This window comes from Theropithecus gelada, chromosome 11 (genome assembly GCF_003255815.1).
Source record: "Theropithecus gelada isolate Dixy chromosome 11, Tgel_1.0, whole genome shotgun sequence".
Taxonomy (NCBI): domain Eukaryota; kingdom Metazoa; phylum Chordata; class Mammalia; order Primates; family Cercopithecidae; genus Theropithecus; species Theropithecus gelada.
The window spans coordinates 62,937,065-62,956,953 of NC_037679.1; the positions used below are offsets into that span (position 1 = coordinate 62,937,065).

The 19,889-nt window shown below is 43.5% G+C and overlaps 2 protein-coding genes and 1 long non-coding RNA gene across 3 annotated transcripts in view; 1 reads left to right on the forward strand and 2 right to left on the reverse strand.

The window, feature by feature from the left end:
• NT5DC3 (5'-nucleotidase domain containing 3) overlaps positions 1–3,012 on the reverse strand; it is a 64,810-nt gene extending 61,798 nt beyond the window's left edge. Inside the window, exon 1 of the mRNA XM_025402734.1 lies at positions 2,742–3,012. Within this exon, the coding sequence (XP_025258519.1) occupies positions 2,742–2,943 (202 nt within the window). The 5' untranslated portion in view covers positions 2,944–3,012. The remainder of the gene's footprint in view (positions 1–2,741) is intronic.
• A 225-nt stretch (positions 3,013–3,237) lies between these two features.
• Positions 3,238–6,384, forward strand: LOC112634743. Its single transcript, XR_003121814.1, has 2 exons — positions 3,238–3,416; positions 5,904–6,384. It is a non-coding gene; the product is annotated as an uncharacterized LOC112634743 (long non-coding RNA).
• Positions 5,484–19,889, reverse strand: part of LOC112634741 (putative tetratricopeptide repeat protein 41) — a 91,751-nt gene continuing 77,345 nt past the window's right edge. The window contains exons 14-16 of the mRNA XM_025402500.1: positions 19,049–19,182; positions 6,240–6,369; positions 5,484–6,148 (exon numbers count right to left, since the gene is read on the reverse strand). Coding sequence (XP_025258285.1) covers positions 5,485–6,148; positions 6,240–6,369; positions 19,049–19,182 — 928 coding nt within the window. The 3' untranslated portion in view covers position 5,484. The remainder of the gene's footprint in view (positions 6,149–6,239; positions 6,370–19,048; positions 19,183–19,889) is intronic.

Genomic DNA, 19,889 nt, shown 5'->3' on the forward strand with positions numbered 1-19,889 from the left:
CTATCATGAGAATAGCACAGGAAAGACTGTCTGCCATAATTTAATTACCTCCCCCTGGGTCCTTCCCACAATACGTGGGAATTCTGGGAGATAAAATTCAAATTGAGATCTTGGTGGGGACACAGCCAAACCATATCACATGGTGATCTTCCTCATCCCATGCTTCGGCTGTCTCATGCGCCAGGCACTGTCCTAAACGCCTTTCATGGATGGACTCATCCATTCCTCACCTGAACCCTAATGATGCTAGTGCTACCTGCAGCCCCATTTTACAGATGAATAAACTCAAGCCTATTTTGACCTCTCAGTTCTCACAGGCAGCAAGCAACAAACCTTATCCGTAAATCAGGATGGCAAAAATTTTGCCTGCAGTATCTTATAAAACTAAACATGCAATTACTGTTTGACCCAGCAATTGTACTCTCGGGCATTTAGAGAAATGAAAATGTATGTTCACACAAAAACCTGTACACAAATGTTTACAACATCTTTATTTGTAATAGCCAAAGACTGGGAGCAACCCAAATGTCCTTTGAACTATGGGTAAATGGTTCAATGTAGTTAATCTGTGGTTAAACAAAGGGTTAAACTGTGTTATGTCCACACCATGAAATAACAGCAAAAAGGAATGTACTGTTGATATAGTACACATAACACTGGATACAACTACAGGAAATTATACTTGGTGAAAAAAACAACTCCAAAAGGTTACATTGTGTACGACTCCATCAGTATAACATTTTTTAAATGACAACATTTTAGAAATGGAGAATAGTGCTCCAGGGATTGCGGACAAGGGAGAGCATGATGGGGGGAGGTGGGTGGGGCTATAAAGACAGAATGAGGGAATCCTTATGATGAACTGTTCAGTCCCTTGATTGGTGGTGGATATATGAACCTACATGTGAGAAAACTGTACAGAAATACATTCGTGCTCTCATGCATGTGCACACACACAAGCACAAATAAAATGAGGACACTCTGATCTGTGGCCTGTATCAATATATACTGTTGTGATAATGTATTACTGTTTTGCAAAATGTTACCACTGGGAGAAACTGGATAAAGTGTATGCTGGATCTCCCTCCATTAGTCCTTTTCTGTTTATTATTTACACAGGGTTTGGCTCTGCCACCCAGGCTGGAGTGCAGTGTTGCAATCTCAACTCACTGCAGTCTCAACCTTCCAGGCTCAAGTAGTCCTCCCCAACTCAGCCTCCCAAGTAGCTGGGACTACAGGTGTGAGTCACCACGCCTTCCTAAATTTTGCATTTTTTGTAGAGACTGTGTTTTCCTTTGTTGCCCAGGTTGGTCCTGTGCTCAAGAGATCTGCCTGCTTCAGCCTCCCAAAGTGCTGGGATTACAGGCGTGAGCTCACACCTGGCCCCTGTATTAATTCTTAAACTGCATGTAAATATACAATTATCTCAATAAGAATTACAAGTTAAAAAAAACTTGCCTGCACAAAAGCTGGGCTAGATAATCTTCTATATTTCTTTCATCGCTTAAGACCTGCAAAATTCCCAATGTCTCCAAAGCCAGTCTTCTTTCCACTACACCACACAACAGCTTCAAAAGCCAAAGCAAAATTAACTCTTGGCAAAGGGAAACGAAGACAATAAGCCACCATTTCACAGAATTCTGCATTGCTAGTCATTTTACGTCCCCTCTGAAAATTACTAATTAGCTTTTTTCATTAAACTGACTTCTGGCCAAAAAATGGAAAATCTGATTCTATAAAACGTTCTTGTTCACCCAATAATCTCTCCCTATCTCTATGTGCCACCTCCACAATAAGAAGTAACCAGTATCCAAACTTCGGTTCTGAATCCTCCTTGGAAGCAACAGCGACAATGGATTATTGGTTCCCAAATGGTCAGCGGAGCACAAGAAACAGGACAGTGGGTCAGGAGCTGAGACAGACCCTAAATTCAGGCGTCACCTTGGCCAGGTCACTTAAACCTGAATCTCGCCTTTCCCATCTATAGAATGGGGATGTGGAACCTCCTTCGTAGACTACTGGAACAATTTAGAGATAATCCACGTGCCTGGCACTAGTATTCATTAGTTCATTAGTAGTAACAACTGAGTCAAGCTCATTTTATGCACACCTGGCCATGAAGTTCCCATTCAAGGCCTTAGAATCCCCACCTCACCGAGGTTAATGGATAATCCAGAATCTTCCCCACCTGGACCTCTCCTCTTTCAAACACCGCACAGCTCAGCTCATCTCCTCATCTCCTCTCCAACCCCACCATCACCCCCACCAAAAGGAAAACAGACCAGCCTCGGGACCGGCCACCTGCTCAGCAGCCCCGCTCCTGGGCATGTCTGCGCCAGCCCGAGTCGGCTGTTACTATTATTACTACTGATGAATAATAACACCTAACGGTGCGTGGGAGTGGCCGACTCCCAAGGGAGATGTGCGGACCTCCAGCCCCGCGCAGCCCAAAGCCCCTTAGATGCAGATTTCGGGCTAAAAATCCTAAGAATATATACAACAGCTTTCCCGGCAGGGGAAAGGCGCGAGTTGTGAAGTTTCTAGAGTGCATTTTTCCGCGGTTCCCCGAGTCGCTTCGCAGGGGCGATGCTGCCTGCGGCTGAGGGTGCTGGCACCGGGGTTCGCGACTGGAGGCCCTGGAGGTCCGCAGCTAGGCTGGACCGGGTCCCAGGGCGCCCGCTTCCCAGCTGAGCGCGCAGGAGGGACCCCGGACGCCGGGGCGGGGTCGCCACCTTACTCACCTTCAGTGCTTCTCTTCGCCTCCCGGTAGCGCTCCCACAGGTAGCGCTTCATGTCCGGGGCGGTCCCCGGTGCGGCGCACAAGGGCCGGGCGGGGCCCACACACGGCCGCCCCCGAGCCGCGGTCCCGCAGCCACCCCGCAGAGTCGCCGCTGTCGCCGCCCTCGCTCCGGCCCCGCGGGCCACCACCACCGCCGCTGCCATGGTCCTGCCTGCTGCCTACTTCCTGCTGCCGACGACGCCGCCGCCGCCGCCGCCACCGCGCCGCTCTGCGACTGCTGCCGCCCGGCCCAAGATCTACCCGCGCTCTGCCCTGCAGGCGGGCCGCTCCTGCGTCGGAACACGTGGCGGCGCAGGCCCGCCCCCCAGCGGCTGTGGGGCGGGAAGTGGGCGGGGAGGGGGCGGGGCCGGATGGGGGCGGGGTCTGTCGGGGAGTGGGTGGGGAGGGGCGGGGCCGGGGGCCTCAAGCCCAGCCTGCTGAGGTCAATTTCAGAGTGGCGCGAGGGTGGCCGTGTGGTGGCGCGCAGGCCACTTGGGATGGAATGATGAGGTACGACCCCGGCGCCGCCCGCCCAGCTCCGCCACACCTTCCCCCTGCCTTCTGGGGCTGACCCCCAGCTCTGGCCGCACAGACAGCGCCCCTCCCACCCCAGCTGCCCTGGCCCTGGCCCCAGAAAGTGACCTCTCTCCGCATTAATGGCCTCTGGCAGTGTAATTAATGGCAGTCTGGACCTCCCCTGGATCGTGGGGCCCCTCTGGGACGTCCCGGATCCCCAGCTTAGATTTATCCGGGACCTGTGAGTGGGTAGCTGGGCCGAGGCTCCACTCGTGGGCTGATGTCGGCTGGAGATTCCCAGCCCCTTGATACCTCAGTAAATTTGAAGGGCACCACCATTACACAGCCTGGAAGGCCAATGCCCCACCCTAGATTTCCACCTGGCAACAGAGCTCCTCGGAACACGGTCACCCAGCTCATGCCCCTGCCCACGCTAACGGCTCGGTGTACAGGTCTTCTCTTACACCTGCTAGGCTGCACCCGTCCTGTGCCTGTGGTTCCACTAAAGCCAAATGAACAGTAACTTCCTTGTCTGGGGGCAATTCTGTGTGGACTGAGTCAGACACAGCTTCTGCAGGAAAGACTGATGTGGCCCAGCCAGAACCCTACTGAAAATCGCTGGAAGGCAAGGACTTCCCAAGCTGTGCAGGTGGAGTAGGCGGAATAGGCGTCAAGGCTGGCACTCTGCCAAGGAGACCATACTGGCTTGTGTGAAATGGGTGGAGCACAGTTTAATACAAATAACCCAAGGCATTAGTGTATGCTCCAGTTGTGGGATGGAGGGGTCTGGAGGTGTTTCATGGAAAAAGGTGGCATCTGGGTTAAACCACCATTTATTGAAGGCTTGCTGTGTGCAGTATCTCATGCAATCCTCTCAGTAATCCTGAAAAGCAGACTTCATAATTTCTCCAGTTTTACAATATAGTCATCCCTCTGTACCTGCCGGGAATTGGTTCCAGAACACCTGCCCCATACATACGTAACAAAATAGGCGATGCTCAAGTCCTTTATATAAAATGGCTAGTATTTGCATACACACATACTTCTATATATTTTAAACCATCTTGATTACTTTTTTTTTTAAAAAAACAGAGTCTTTCTCTGTCAGCCAGGCTGGAGTGCAGTGGTATGATCGCAGTGCACTGCAGCCTCGACCTCCTGTGCTTAAGCAATCCTCCCACCTCAGCCTCCTGAGTAGCTGACATTACAGGCGTGAACCACCACAACCAGCTAATTTTTGTATTTTTTCGTAGAGATAGGGTCTCACCATGTTGCCTAGGCTGGTCTCAAACTCCTGGACTCAAGCAATCCGCCCACCTTGGCCTCCCAAAGTGCTGGGATTACAGGTGCAAGCCAATGCACCAGGCCTCAATTACTTTTCATACCTAATACAATGTAAATGCTCTGTAAATAGTTGTGATACTGCATTTTCTATTTGTATTACTTTTCATTGTTGATTTTTTTTTCTAATATTTTTATCCATGGTTGATTGAATCCACGAATGCAAACCTGCAGATACAGAGGGCTGACAGTAATGAAACCGAGGCCAAGAAAGATGAGATAACTTTCCTAAAACCACACAACTGAACCCATTCTTCCATTTGGCTTCCTAACATATAGTATGTAGGATTTAGGCGGGTGATAGGGAAGAAAGTAGCCAATAAGTAATCCTTAACAGCTAATGGTTAATGTTTTACAAATCACTGATAAAATGAGACAATAAAATGTTTAAAACAGATATGATATCAAATATACGAGCTCTGGTACTTTAAACTCACTTTATGATTTTAGTTACATGCCAAATTATATATTTTTTACTTCGTGTATCATAAAAGGGGTTGGTGATAGCAATTGTAAATTTTGTTCATGTGGAAAATTAATTCATAAATTCAAAATAAACTATAGCAATGCAAAAATAATACAATTAGAATTTTAATAACATTGCTTCTGTATACTTTTGGATATGGAACACTATGAGATCAAATTGCTCTACCTACCATAGAAATGTGAATCACCTAAAAATTGTTCTCCTTAAGTAAAATGAGTTACAATGTTTAAGTGCCTAAATAATCATATTTCCAGACCTTGGTTATTATCATCCTGTGTATTTTAGAAGAAAATATCCAATAAAAGAGTTCTAATTAAAGACAAGTGGAAACAACAGATGCCAAAAAGCCCATGATACATTTTTATTCTTTATTAATATCATCTGAGGTCTTCAACAGTTTTGTTGCAGTGTGAAATCTTCTCTGCAAAAAAGACTTCTGAGATATCGAAATATAATCTGGGCTATGAAAAAGCCACTTTTCTGATATGAGCTCATATTCCCAAGGGTTTTTTGTGCTAAGAGGCCGTGGCAGGGAATGGTGGTAATTGGCGGTGATTTCGCCTTCTCCACTCTCACTTTTAGCTAACAAAATTCTTTGCCTTGAAAGCTTTATTAAACCATTCATTTTACCCAAAGATAAAATGTTAGAGGAATAATCTTTCTTTTTGTTTGAAGCTTCCTTTCCTGAGCCATTCCATATTTCAGCATGATTTTGTGTCTTCCGTTGTATCTTTTCCTCAGCAGATATGCAAATAATGGGTTTCTTTTTCCCTTTTCCAGCAGCACATTTTGATTTATCTGAAATTGTCTGAGGTGCCAAGTCCATTCTTCTAGCCCTGTGTAATTTATCTGCATTCATGCACATTGCGGAGCTCACTGTATTAGAACTCTGAGCACTGTGATAGTTTAATTTAAGCAAGTGCTCCCATAATGAGAAGCCATTCCTAGAACCCTCAGAATGTTGCTGGCTCATACCTTGAGGCCAACATCTCCGGCTCCGGATCCACTCAATTTCTCTCAGAAGGCTGCAAAAGATCAAAAGTTGTCAAGAGGTCATATATATAACATGAATAACCAGAAGCATATTTCTGTTTGGAACATGAAATAGAAACTCACTGCAGGATTCCATGGATTGATGAATGAGAAGATCCCAGGTGGATCACCCTTAAATCAAGTGATCTGTACAAATAGCCTACTGCCTCAATCATGACGTGATGACAAGAGTCACTTGCCAATAACTGACCTGCTAGATATTTGAAAATAAGAATATTAGACTTTTTATTACTGCTGGCTTCACACATTTAAAAGAGAAGGATAACAAACATTTATAAAAAGTGGCATTGGAACATGACTTATTTGTAATATTCTGCCAAAAATATTTAACCTGAGTCTAATCATAAAGAAACAATCAGGCTGGACGCAGAGGCTCATGCCAGTAATCCATTCACTTTGGAAGGCTAAGACATGTAGATTACTGGAGCCCAGGAGTTCAAGACCAACCTGGGCAACATGGCAAAACTCCATCTCTACAAAAAATACAAAAATTAGCTGAGCATGGTAGCGCGTGACTATAGTCCTAGCTACTTGGGAGACAGGTGGGAGGATCGCTTGAGACCAGGAGGCAGAAGTTGCAGTGAGCCAAGACTGTGCCACTGCATTCCAGCCTGGACAACAGAGTGAGACCTTGTCTCAAAAAAATAGAAAGAAAGAAAGAATCAGACAGATACAAATTGAAGGACATTGGGATAGGGATGGGAGGGTGGAACCTGACTTCAACTCTTCAAAATAGTCAATGTCATAATGACAAAACAAAGGTACTTAAATCTAGACTAAAAGAGACAAATGCAATGCAAGATCATCAATAAGTTAACAGCTATAGAGGACATTACTAGATACTTGGGGAGATTTGAATATGAACTATAGTTAGATAATAGTCTTAGGCAATAGTTAAATTTCCTGGGTTTGATTATTGTGGTTATATGGGGGAATGTCCTTGTACTCAGAAGACATATGCTGAAGTATGGTATTTAGACATAAAAGTGTCATGTTTGCAACTAACTTTCAAATGGTTCAGAAAAAAATACATGTATGTATGTGTCTGTGCCTGTATATGAAAGAGAGAACACAGATGTGGCAAAATATTAACAACTGGTGGGCCAGGTGCGGTGGGTGGCTCATGTCTGTAACCCCAGCCCTCTGGGAGGCTGAGGAGGTAGGATTGCTTGAGTCCAGCAGTTTGAGACCAGCCTGGGCAACATAGGGAGACTCTGTCTCTATACAAAATAATAATAACAATTTTAAAAAACAATTGATGAAGATAGGTGAAGGTTATATGATCTTTCACTATACTATTCTTGAAATTTCTCTGAAGGTTTGAAATTTTTCAAAATAAAAAAATTGAGAAAAAAGTTTTCCAACTGCCACAGTCAACGAATTGAATTCTCGACCTGGTGCAGTGGCGCGCGCCTATAATCCCAGCGCTTTGGGAGGCTGAGGCGGGCGGATCATTTGAGGTCAGGAATTCAAGACCAGCCTGGCCAACATGGCAAAACCCTGTCTCTACTAAAAACACAAAAATTAGCTGGGCGTGGTGGCATGCACCTGTAATCCCAACTACTTGGGAGGCTGAGGCAGGAGAATCGCTTGAATCTGGGAGGCGGAGGTTGCAGTGAGCTGAGATTGTGCCACTGCACTCCAGCCTGGGCGACAGAATGAGATTCCATCTTCAACACAATAATAATAATAATAAAATTGAATTCTCTAAAATTTGTTAAAATAAAAACAATCCATTTTACAATCTAACTTGGAGATGGTACTTATTTATTCATTTTACCCATTTACAAGACTACTCTTAAGGGGCTGGACTTATACCATTGATTATAAACATAACGTAAGGCTGGTATGTGTAAGGCACTAATTTAGAAATGTGATAAAGAGACTGCTGCCTGTGTAAAGGCTAAAAACACTGACAGATGACCCAGTCCCTGTTCCTGTGTTAACAACAATAACAGCAAATATATATAATTACCATCTGTCAGGACTGTGTAATCATATAAGGTATAGATTATCATCACCTGTCCACCTGGTTCAAAAATGAAAATTTACCAATCTGTAAAGTGAAAAGTGTCTTTCCCTTCTCTGTCCCCATCTGTGCAGTCTTCTAAAATGGAACCAATGACGTTAGTTTCTAATGTGTCCTTCCAGAGAATTTTTAGTGCATGTTTCATTTTACTTGTCTTTTAAAGATGAGCATGCTGGATGAGGTTAAGGAACTTATTCTAGTTCATGGAAGAACAGTCCTGGGTCAGCCTCATCCTGAAGTCCATGCCCTTCACTGCTACACTAGGCTGCCTCTTCCCCATTGTGGATTGTGCTCCTGAATATCAGCTGTGGCTTCTGCTCGCAGACATGTTCTCTCTCTGTGGCTTTGCTTCATGGATCAGACCCTGTACCTCACATGCCTGCAGCTTTCTCAGAAATCCTATAGGAAATTTCAGCTGCTGTCTCTGCTTAGCAATCTGGGACTATGTTTCTTCTTTTTGAACTATTTTCACGACTCCCTGTGATGTTCCCAGGTGCCTCAGTCTAGCTCAACAGAAGACATTTGTGAATTACCCTGTTCTTGATGACCAAGTTGCATTGGCCTTAAAAGGAAAAGTGGAGAAAAATAGAAACTGGATGTGTCATGTGGTGGCAAACACAGAACCCATTCTCAGAGATACTCTAGGCACCAATAACCAGATTCATAGGTGTGACTGACTCTCTTCATTCTGCCCAAGTCCCCTGAAGAGAATCTGACTTGCTATGGGATTGACATTTTCATGCAGACAAGTTTCTGGTGCCCTTTGCATACACTACTTCATGCCCTTGCTACCCGCCTCCCTCTTGGCCACACACAACTCCTCAGGCCCCTTTTCCCTGGTGACCCATTCTAGACCTGACCTATAGCTTTGACCTCAGAACTTTCTTGGATGCAATCTGACTCAGGCAGCAAGCAAGCCAGGGAAAAGACATTCTTGCCTCATCCCCACCCCCAGTTTATCCCATTTTTCTTGGAGCTGGTAGCAGTTGGGTCAACCCAGTCAGTCCTCCCAACCCAGAAAAGAGGAAAGACCAGAATCGGTGAATTTAAATTGGAGAGATGTCACTGAACCTCTTCCCACCTCAAACCTTTGCCCTGGATGGGGAGGGAACCTAACATTTAATTTTGTACTCTATTGGCTGTTTTGCATACATTATATCATTAAATCTTCACAATTACCCTGTAGGTAGACTATATTATAACCTCTTGATTGGTAAGAAAATTGAGACTCAGAGAGGTTATGTCCACAAGCCAAGAAAATAGCAGAACTGGGATTCCAACTCAGGTCCCTAGGATCCAGGACCACAACTTCTAGAATTGAGAAAAGAGAACACTATTCTTCCTGTTTTGTTGGTTCCGGGGAAGATTTTCCATAAAAATACATCTAGAAAAAAAGCATCAGTTACCTTTTCTATGTTGTACTTCTGGACAGAGCCACACCCATCTTATTTCCAGTGGAATGTGAATTGGGGGTGGGGATAGGGGGAAGGTCCCATGAACACTCTTACTAATTTGTTCTCAGATTTTAAGTAGTAAGTTTTCCTAGTCTCCCCACTTTATTTTCAGTGCTTAACATTAAAAAGATGGTGGAATATTTATTATTTCCTTAGAAAAACAAAACAAGATATTTCATCCAAAGATAGTCCTCTATCCTATTAAGTACTCTCCTAAAGCACAATTTTTCCTAATTTTTATTCTACTGAAATTAAAATTAAGTCCTGTTCCTCTTGCTTCATATAATACCTGCTGTCACCTAACAAACGGATTTTTGCAATGCCAGTCCAGTGTGAGAGATGTTTACTTTTTCCTGGGCCGACAGCAACAGTCCAGGCAGTTGTCTCCAGGTGACAGTGAAATCTCTCCAGTGTTGACAGAGGTCTCAGGAAGTTTCCCTGAATGAATAACTCAGTGGATGAACCACCCCGGGAGGGATAGTTCATTACTGGGCAGCATCCACTGAGTTATTCTGTGCCGGGAGTGAATGAGATTAAGAAGTGAGGACAATCAGAGCCCATAGTCTCTGTCTACATTCTAGAAGATGGGCTGCAATTGTAAAGAGGAAGGAAGGTTTGGCACTGTCTAACGGCTCTTCGTTGAACGTTTCTTTTTGTTTGATAATTAGGCTGTGTCTAAAGTTTCTTTGTCCAAAATCCTCAAGTTTGAGAAACTAAGTGTATTTGCTCATTCTTTTTTCCTTTTTTAATCTGCAAACTTAACCTAGAAGTGTTTGCTTATTCTTTCCATAAATGTGTGTGTCTATAAACAGGTTAGGGAGAAAGCTGTGTGTCATTGTCCCAGAAAAGTAAAAGGTTGCTATTGGATGTCTCCATGGGCCCTCAATTTCTGATCCAAAGAAAACAATAAGAGAGGTTACGGAGTCCTTTCCCCCACCCCTCTCTACTGAAACCATGGCCTAGTCTGGCTCAAAAGGACCTGGTTGCAGGTGGCAAGTAGCATCCTCTATTGTCTTCCCCTAGTTCTGCATGAACCCAATGCACCAATTAAAGGAGATGGGCCTGTGCAGAAGCCCCAACTTTAAGCAGAGGGAACAGATTGTTCTCTCTTAAACAGGCTTTTGACTCTACCACCAAAATTGAACATTACCTGTGACCTCTGTGTTGCTAAACACAGTGGTCTGTTCTCAATCTGCTGGTCAGTTCTCAACACTCTCCTCTCTTGGCTTCAATGATGTGACTGCTTCTCGACCTGCCTCTGGAGCCATTCTTCATCTTTTACTACAGCCCTTTCCTCTTCTCGTCCCTTAAATGCTGGCATTCTTCCAAGTTCTACCTCTGGCCATTGTCTTGTCCTACATTCTTCTTGCTTCTTTCAACCATTCTACTGAGTTGAGCCAGCAAGTGTACACTAAGGACTCCCAAATGTTTTCTCTGGCTCAGTCTTCAAGCTCTTAAGCACCAGACTCATATATCCTACTGCCTACTGAATGTCTCTACTTGGATAGAAAATTCAAACTCAACAGGCCCCAAATTAGCTCACTGTGGCTCCCACCCCACCCTACCAAACTATGCTCCCTCTCTTGCAATGCCAACAGCATCATGCACCCAGGTGCACTGACCTATGATATAGTCATAAACTGGGAAATGCTTTTGGCTTTCTCTCACCTCCCACATCTAGTCAAGCACCGAGCCTGTTGGATTTACCTACTAAGTCTCAAATCTGACACTTTCTCTCCATTTCTACCATCCCCTCTTAGTTTACCAATTCCATCCCCCATTTGGTCACAAGATTGTTGTATCCTAAACACAAACTTACTCATGCCCCTTAATGCTGGAAATCCTACAGCAGCTGCCCTATCAAGCCCTTGAGCCTGGTAAACCTTGCTGATTCCTCCAGCGTCATTCCCCAACTCTCCCCATTCCAGAGTTTCAAACCACCCAAGTTCTCCCTTCCTTGACATTGTTCATGCTGATCCTCCTTACCTAAAATGCTCCTCGTGAACTTCTTCACCATGCACCTGTCAGAACTCAGCCCAAGCCACTGTCTCTGGAAAGTCTTCCTTCTTGCCTGTTTTCTGTGGGTCCCTGTGCCCTCTCTAGTGTCTGTCACAGTACATAACACATTGGATTGCACTTCTCTTCATGTGCTTGTCACCCCAACGAGACCACAAACTCCTAGAGCTCACAAACAGCGGGAAGGGCTTGGGACTTGGGGTCAGAGAAATGGATGCCAAGTCTTAGGTCAACAGCTGTGCCTGGTCTTTGTGAGCCTCGATGATTATAATATCTAATCCATAGAATTATCTGGTCAAATGTACTGGGGCAGGTCATATGTTATATCTGCTATTCCCTCAGCTTTAAAATTAGTTCAGTGACCTTTAGAGCCCTTTCCAGGTTTAAAAGTTTTCTAAGTTTATGAGGCCTACTTGACATTTTTTTTGCAGCCAATAGGGTTTACGCATATATAAACTATTAAAAATGATTAAGCCTACATAAATGAAAAGTAAGCTCTGTTAACACACATAAACTGGCTTGCTGGATTAACCAGGGTTCTCCATTTCTTCTATAAAACATACTCCCCAATGTCCAGGTAACACTAACTGCCTGCAGCTAGCAGGCTCATCTCTACTTTGCTGGCATACTTCTGTTCCCAACAGTTGGGCTCTGGCATACCCCAGAGTTAACTGAGTATGTCAATCTAATTAGATAATTTAATAGACTGCAATGCAGATTAATAAGATATGAGTATGAGATAAAAAGGAGTTGTTTTCTCTGAAAACCAGACTGAATTCTTGGGAAAGGCTCAATATCCTGAGCTGCTAAGAAAAATAAGTCCAAATTATGAGCAGACAAGACAACTACAAAAGATTGAGGGAGAAAAAGGTGGCAACTTAGAAGGATACTGCACACAGACTGCATCACAATTGTTGTCACCCTTCAGAAACCAAAACTAGAAATGGAGGGTGATGCATTTTGAGAAGATGACATCTAATTCCAATCAGAGGACCCATTAAAGAGAGAGAAAGAGAAAGAGAGAGAGAGAGAGATTTTAATTATACATTTAAAAGTCTGGAGAAAGAATGGATTTATATTTAAGTTAAAATTAAAATGTAAGGTTTGTCTGTATCATTTATCTGACTTGGATTAAGAGACCAACTGCTGTAGTTGAAGAGCGTTCTGGCTGAGCTGGGAATTTAAAAATGAAACAAAGAGAAGAGACTGAGAGGGAATTTAAAAATGAAACAAAGAGAAGGGACTGACTCTCAGAGGGGCTGAGAGTCACCCACTAGACACTAGAGCCTTTGTTTAATTTCTTCCTTCTAAATTTGACTAAGATGGTTGGCATTTCTTTTAAAAAGAATCCCAGGCAGAGAGAAGTAACATAATGTTCATCTACCACACTTCATCCAAAACAAACAGTTCAGTACAGAACACTCAGCTTGATATAATGGAACATGAAAAAGCCACATTTCTGTCCTTTTCTCCCACTTATATGGTGTTTCAATAGTCAAATGTAAAACACTCATCAAAGGAGAGCAATACGATTGCTCTGTGTCGGAGGTAGCTTAGAACATTAATCACAAAAACCTTCATTTTATAGTTAGGGTTCCTACTAAAATCTCTAGAATTAACAGTCTTATTAGGTTAATGTTTGTACTTGAAACTGGATTTGTCACCCTCTCACAAATCTGTCATTTTAATATGTGCTTACTGTAATCTCATATATAAGAATATGATTTTATAATTAAAATCTTAATTACCAAAAATTGCTGGAAGCCCACTATTTTCATACCACCTGGAAGATTACACTGTGTTATACATGTTGATCAAATGTAATAATACAGCCTGGTCACATAGCGAGACCTCATTTCTACAAAAAATGTTTTAAAAATAGTCAGGCATAGTGGCGCATGCCTACAGCCCTAGCTACTTGGGAGGCTGAGACCAGAGAATAACTTGAGGCTAGAAGTTTGAGATGACAGTGAACTACGATCATGCCACTGCACTCCAGAGCCTATGTGATAGGGACTGTCTCAAAAAAAAAAAAGTAAAATAATAAAAGATCAAGAAAGGTGTCTCGACATTCAAGCTAGCAATTATCATTAATCTGAACTCTAAAATGAAATCTGAAAAGTCAACTAAAGATCATTGTTTTCCATAGATAAAAGCACAATTGGGTTGTTCTTTCAATACTGTTAGCCTGAAGCAGAGCCATCATTTCCATTGGATAACCCAAGACAAATTACCCAGAAAGAACCTGCCTATCCACTTCTCAGCCTACCTACAGTGACAGAGCACCCATCTACATACAGCTAGGGCTGTTTCTGATGTTTTGAAGACGCAAAGAATACATGATAAGGCCTCTGCCCTCAGGAGTTCACAATCTGTTTGAGAGGTTAAAATATGCACCTCAGAGAGGAAGAGAAAATGTGTGTCACAAACACGTCCTTTGTGCTCTTTCATGGATTCTGGATCCACAAAATGATCTTAGAATATAATATTAGAAAGCTCTTGTGAAGATTATGCTAGAGGAAAGGCTCTAGGTTCCTCACACTTACCTACTTTGCAAAAATCCTGTACTGGCTTTCAGTTGCTCTTATGGTAACACCCCAGATCTTTGACTGGGCCTGAGAGGCCTGCGACCCACCCCCCGGCATCTCTCTAACATCCTCCTCGAGCACCTCCTTCTCCACATTGCTCTCTGCACTCTGGGACCTTAAAACTCCCCCCAGCCTCGAAAAATTCTGCTCCTACTGCCTAGATGACTCTTCTCCTCCCTCTCTCCCACTACTAGTGAGCCACCTCTCATCCTGCAGATCCAATTTCAGCATCACTTCCTGAGATGCATCCCCAACCCACGTCCTTCCATCTGACAGATCAAGGTCACCTGTTAGTACTTGTATTTTCCCATGATAGCACTTTCCCCAACTATAGTTAAGCCATTGTGCATTTAGTTGTGTAACTGCTGTCTCCATGGTAACGCTTTGCACAATTGCAGTTAAATTGTGTATTTAAGTTGTCGACAGCCTTCTCCCCCAGTGTGAGCTCAGGGAAGGCAGCGTTGGTCTCTATGGGTCTGATTCATTGTTATACTCCCAGGAACTAACATAGAGATTGTCACTTAATAGATGCAGTAAATATTATAATAAATGAATGATAAGAGTATAAGTAATTAACATTCAAATGACCTTAATAATCAATACCTGCACTTCTAAAGTGGGAGGGTAAATCTGAATTAGCTGAGGCATTTCCTCCATCATACATTCATTCACTTGGCAAGTGTTTATTGAGTACCTGCTAAGTGCCACCCACTGTTCTAAGAGCAGGGTATACAATGGTGGAGAAGACAGATCATGTCTCTTCTTTATAGAAAGAGAGATGAAAAAAAAGAAACCCTAGTGAACAGATAAATATATAATTTCAAGTAGTAAAGTACAGGTTGAGTATCACTTATCCAAAATACTTGGGACCAGAAGGGTTTCAGATTTCTGATTTTTTTAGATTTTGGAATATCTGCATCACGCTTACCAGTTGACCATGCCTAATCCCAGAACTCCAAAATCTGAAATGCTCCAGTGAGCATTTCCTTTTTGCATCATGTCAGCACTCAAAAAGTTTTAGATTTTGGGCTTTTGGATTAAGTATGCTCAACCTGTGCTATTTACTTTAGTACCTTAGAGGGTGACAAGGGTAAGGGTTAGGGTTAAATTCCATAAGATGGACAGGGAACTCTTCGCTGCACATTTGTGGACAGACTTTAGACAGCCTTGATGAGCTCTAAATAATTTTCAAGAGTTTCCAAAACAATTTCCTAAATAGAACAAGCCCATTTAGAGGATCACTGGCCCCCAAGCCTTCCTCAGTGTTAAGTCTCCACTTCCCTACAGGAGAGAATTTCCTTCAGATCAGCACACTGCCTCAACTCTCCCATCACTGCCTGTTTTTCTTGTTTATCTCCCACTCCACACACCTCCTCTGTCCCGATGCTTCCTCACAGCCCCTCTTGACGGCTCTCAATCGGTCCCTTTCACATCTTATTTATTCCTACCTTTGTTCCCGTAGTTCTCCCACCTAGAATTGCCCCCTTTCTCTGACAATCTATGCCCTCCACTTCCTAAAGGATCCCTTCCAAGAGATTTTCCTTGAACATCCTCTTGCTACTGACCATGGTCTTCCACATTTAGGCATGGAATATTAACTCTGTTGAGGACCTTAAAGAACGCAACACCCTTATTTTACAGATGGGGCCCAGGAACAGACTTGGGCCACAGGCATTGTGACTTGCTTCAGGTCACACAGCTGATCATGGCCAAGATAAAACCAAAACCCAATTCAATCCCCTCCAGCCAGACTATGCTTTAAATCTTTCATGTGTCATATTTTTTATTATAGGTTTATATTGCCACCTAACAACAACAACAACAAAAAGTTGCTTGAGGTTGAAGACAGAAGTTATCTTCTTTGTTTTTGTATCCTGCAGAGCACTTAGTACAATCCTTTGAGCATGGGCAACCTAGTGTCCATCTATATGTCTCTTTATCTGTTACTGCATCCAGAAAAGACCAAGACAGATTTTTACCAAATTTAGAAGGTATGTTTGGGATGAATTAAAATACGAGCCATATGGCATTCATAAAAGTCACATTGGATAGCCTAGGGGACCACTTCAAAGTGATGGGTATCTCCCCTGCAGGGCACCCAAGGATCTGCCCCACGATGGAGACAAGCTACAGACAAAGGAAGCAAATATTAACAGTAGCTTCATATAGGAGCCACAGTCCAAAGTCACAAAGGCAGATGCAAGCAATCATTTCAGTTGCCTTCATGTGGATGGCTTCATGTTGTGTACATCAAGTGGGTGGTTGGAGGTCGGGGGTACGGATTGTTTTTCTTTTTTCTTTTTTCTTTTTTTTTTTGAAACAGGATCTCACTCTGTCACTCAGGCTGGAGTGCAATAGCAGGATCTTGGCTCACTGCAGCCTTGACCTCCCTAGCTCAAGTGATCCTCCCATCTTAGCCTTCCGAGTAGCTGGGACTACAGGTGCGAGCCACCATGCCCAGCTAATGTTTTGTATTTGTTGTAGGGATGGGGATTTGCCATGTTGCTCAGAGGCTGGTCTCAACTCCTGGGCTCAAGCAGTTCTCCCACCTAGGCCTCCCAAAGTGCTGGGATTACAGGCACGAGCCAGCACACCCAGTTGAATTGTTTTTCTTTATAGGGTAAATTATTCTCCCAAACCACCCCAGATCAACAATCTAGTTGGGTAAGATAATACCACCATATCATCCTGATATGCATTACAACGTATAAAGTACTTAAAGGCTTGCTGAATAAATGCAGTGTAATTATATGTATACCATAGTATGCATAATTATACATGCATATTATATTATACATAGTATAATATAATCCAACTCCCATGAAACATACATAGCTGTTGACCTCAAAGTGAACTGCTTTGAGGACTAATGTTTGGCAACACTTTACTGCAGAGGGCCTAAGATATCTTTAAAAATGATTAATGGTGAGGAGTCCCAACAATTTGCGGCTCTGGCTTACTTCTTATTTTATGGAGTCCACTCAGGCACGTTTCCATTTAGATAGAAAATTTCCACTAAAGGTAGGAAAACTAAAAATACTTGTTACATGTTGAAGGACAGCTGGTTCAGAGGTCTTCATAAACAGACTACTTTCCCTCCCTCCACTCTTGCCTTTGTATACCGAAGTTATTGATTTGCTCTCACCATCACCGACTGAAACCACAGCATACAAATCTCACATTAGCAGTTGGATTAACCATCTACAATGTTCCTGTGGGCCAGAAGTGGACCTTATATTAAAGGAATCAACTTCAATCAACAGCAGGAGATAATGACGGCAAGAGATGACTCCTCACATAAAAATACTTGGTCATAACCACCTTGAGTATTGACTGCAAAATTGAAATGTAGACTTATTTAAGAAGTCACAAAAAAAAAAAACCACTGCAATTGCTGCTATTAAAGATGCCTTCATATCTGAAAGTAAATGAATATAGTATCCCTCCATCACAGACCAGACACAAAAGCTGTTACATAACAGAATATTATATGAAACAATCAGATTAAACATATTAGTTCTTTGTCCATAAACTTTCTCTAAATTCGTATCTGTATTTTGTTTGTAAAACTGCTTCAGCCTAGAAACATTTAGTGAAAAAAAAAATGCACACACATATTCCCAAATCTACACATTGAAAATATTCTTTCCTACAGATATCAGGCATTTAAAGCTTTTTTCCTCCTCAGCAAGTGACTACCCTGAAAGCAATCACGTTTTCTTGTAAAACAGATGGTAAGCACACATGCTGGGAAAAGTAGCTGGTTTAGGTCAGGGTTTCTCAACCTCAGCACTGACATTTGAGGGTGGATAATTTTTTGTTGTGAGGGGCTTTCCTGGGCATTGTAAAATGTTCAGCCACATCCCAGGCCTCCACCCACTAAATGACAGTAGCACTCCCATCTCCCAACCTGCCCCCGAGTTCCAGTCATGACAATCAAGAATTTCTCCAGACTTTCATCCTTGGGGGCAAGATCATCCCTGGTTGAAAATTACTTGTTTTGGTTGAAGTACAGATAATGCCCTGTGGCAATGAGACGTCAGGACCCCGATAGTGTTTTGTTTTGTTTTGTTTTTTTGAGATGGAGTCTTGCTCTGTTGCCCAGGCTGGAGTGCAGTGGTTCGATCTTGGCTCACCACAACCTCCGCCTCCCAGTTCAAGCAATTCTCCTGCCTCAGCCTCCTGAGTAGCTGGGACTACAGGCGTGTGCCACCATGCCTGGCTAATTTTTGTATTTTTAGTAGAAACAGGGTTTCACCATGTTGGCCAGGCTGGTCTCAAACTCCTGGCCTCAAGTGACTTTCTCACCTCGGCCTCCCAAAGTGCTGGGATTATAGGCATGAGCCACTGCGCACAGCCGAGACCTCTGTCTTACAGCTAAAATCAAGGGTGGGCCCTTGTGAAAAGCCATGTCATTATTTCTGGTCACATGTTACTTTAGCATCACAGATGAAAAGGTATGGAAAGCTATTCATATACAGTAGAGACAATGTCTTAGGACAGAAGTGGAAGAAAGGTGGGAACCTACACTGATGGGGGCGGGGGGGAGGGGTGTGGTCAAGCAAGGGAGCTCAGCCTACAAAAGAGAGAAAAATGGGATGGAAACAATTTTAAGAGATATCTTTCCTACTAGGAGAACGTAAGTAGGTAGCAAAAAATAGTTTAAAGTTTGTGAAACAGGAGTTGCTTGGTTCAAAAATGGAGCCTTTTTAAAAATAAGCAAAGTATGCAGGTGAAACAAAGGGAAAAGTCACCTGCTTATAACAAATAGATGGGCACGATTACCTAATTTACACAACGTATCACTGAGGCTGATGTTCAGCTGCTTCCTGAGGAGTGAGGACTTGGCCAGAGTTTCTGCATTTTCCTTTATTTTTATCACTTGTTTATAATATTTAAGTACTTGCTTCCTTTGGGATCTAGAAAAGAGAAATTTAATTAAAGTTTGCATCAAAGAAGGCTGGCACGCATTCGTTCATTCATTCAACAAACATTTACTGACTGCTGGTGTTAGGACTGGGGAGCAAAGATGAGTATGACTAACTCTTGCCCTCTGAGAATTTCTTTGAAGTAGGAGGAGAGACTGGAGAGCGAAGCAGGAGTCCACCCACAAAGGACCTTGAGTGCAAACCTAAGGATTTTGACTTTAACAGTGAAGAGTTTTCATTAAGAGCCTGATACGATCAAATGTACATTTTAGAATCTGCCCGGGCAGAAGTGTGGAGGACAAACTGAAACAGGTGAGGCCACAGACAGGGAGACCAGTTAGGCCAGAGGAAGATCGATGAAGGTCTGAGCTGACACAGTGGCCACAGGTGCAAGGGGAGGTTTGCTAGGGTGTGGTATTGCACTGGATGCAGTGGTGCTGATGCTGGGGGTGCTGGGGGGCTGTTGTGTGTGCAGAGAGTCATGTGGTTAAGAGCTCAAGCTCTAAAGTCAGGCAGATGTGGCGGTGGGCCACAGTGGTCAGGCTCAGGGCCCCTTCAATCAGACTTCCCAGGTGCTAACCCTGGCCCTGACACCTAAGAGCTGGGTAGCAAGCATCTCAGCCTCCTAAGCCTCAACTTCCTCATGTTCAAAATGGGGATAATAGGCCAGGCACAGTACTTCATGCCTGTAATCCCAA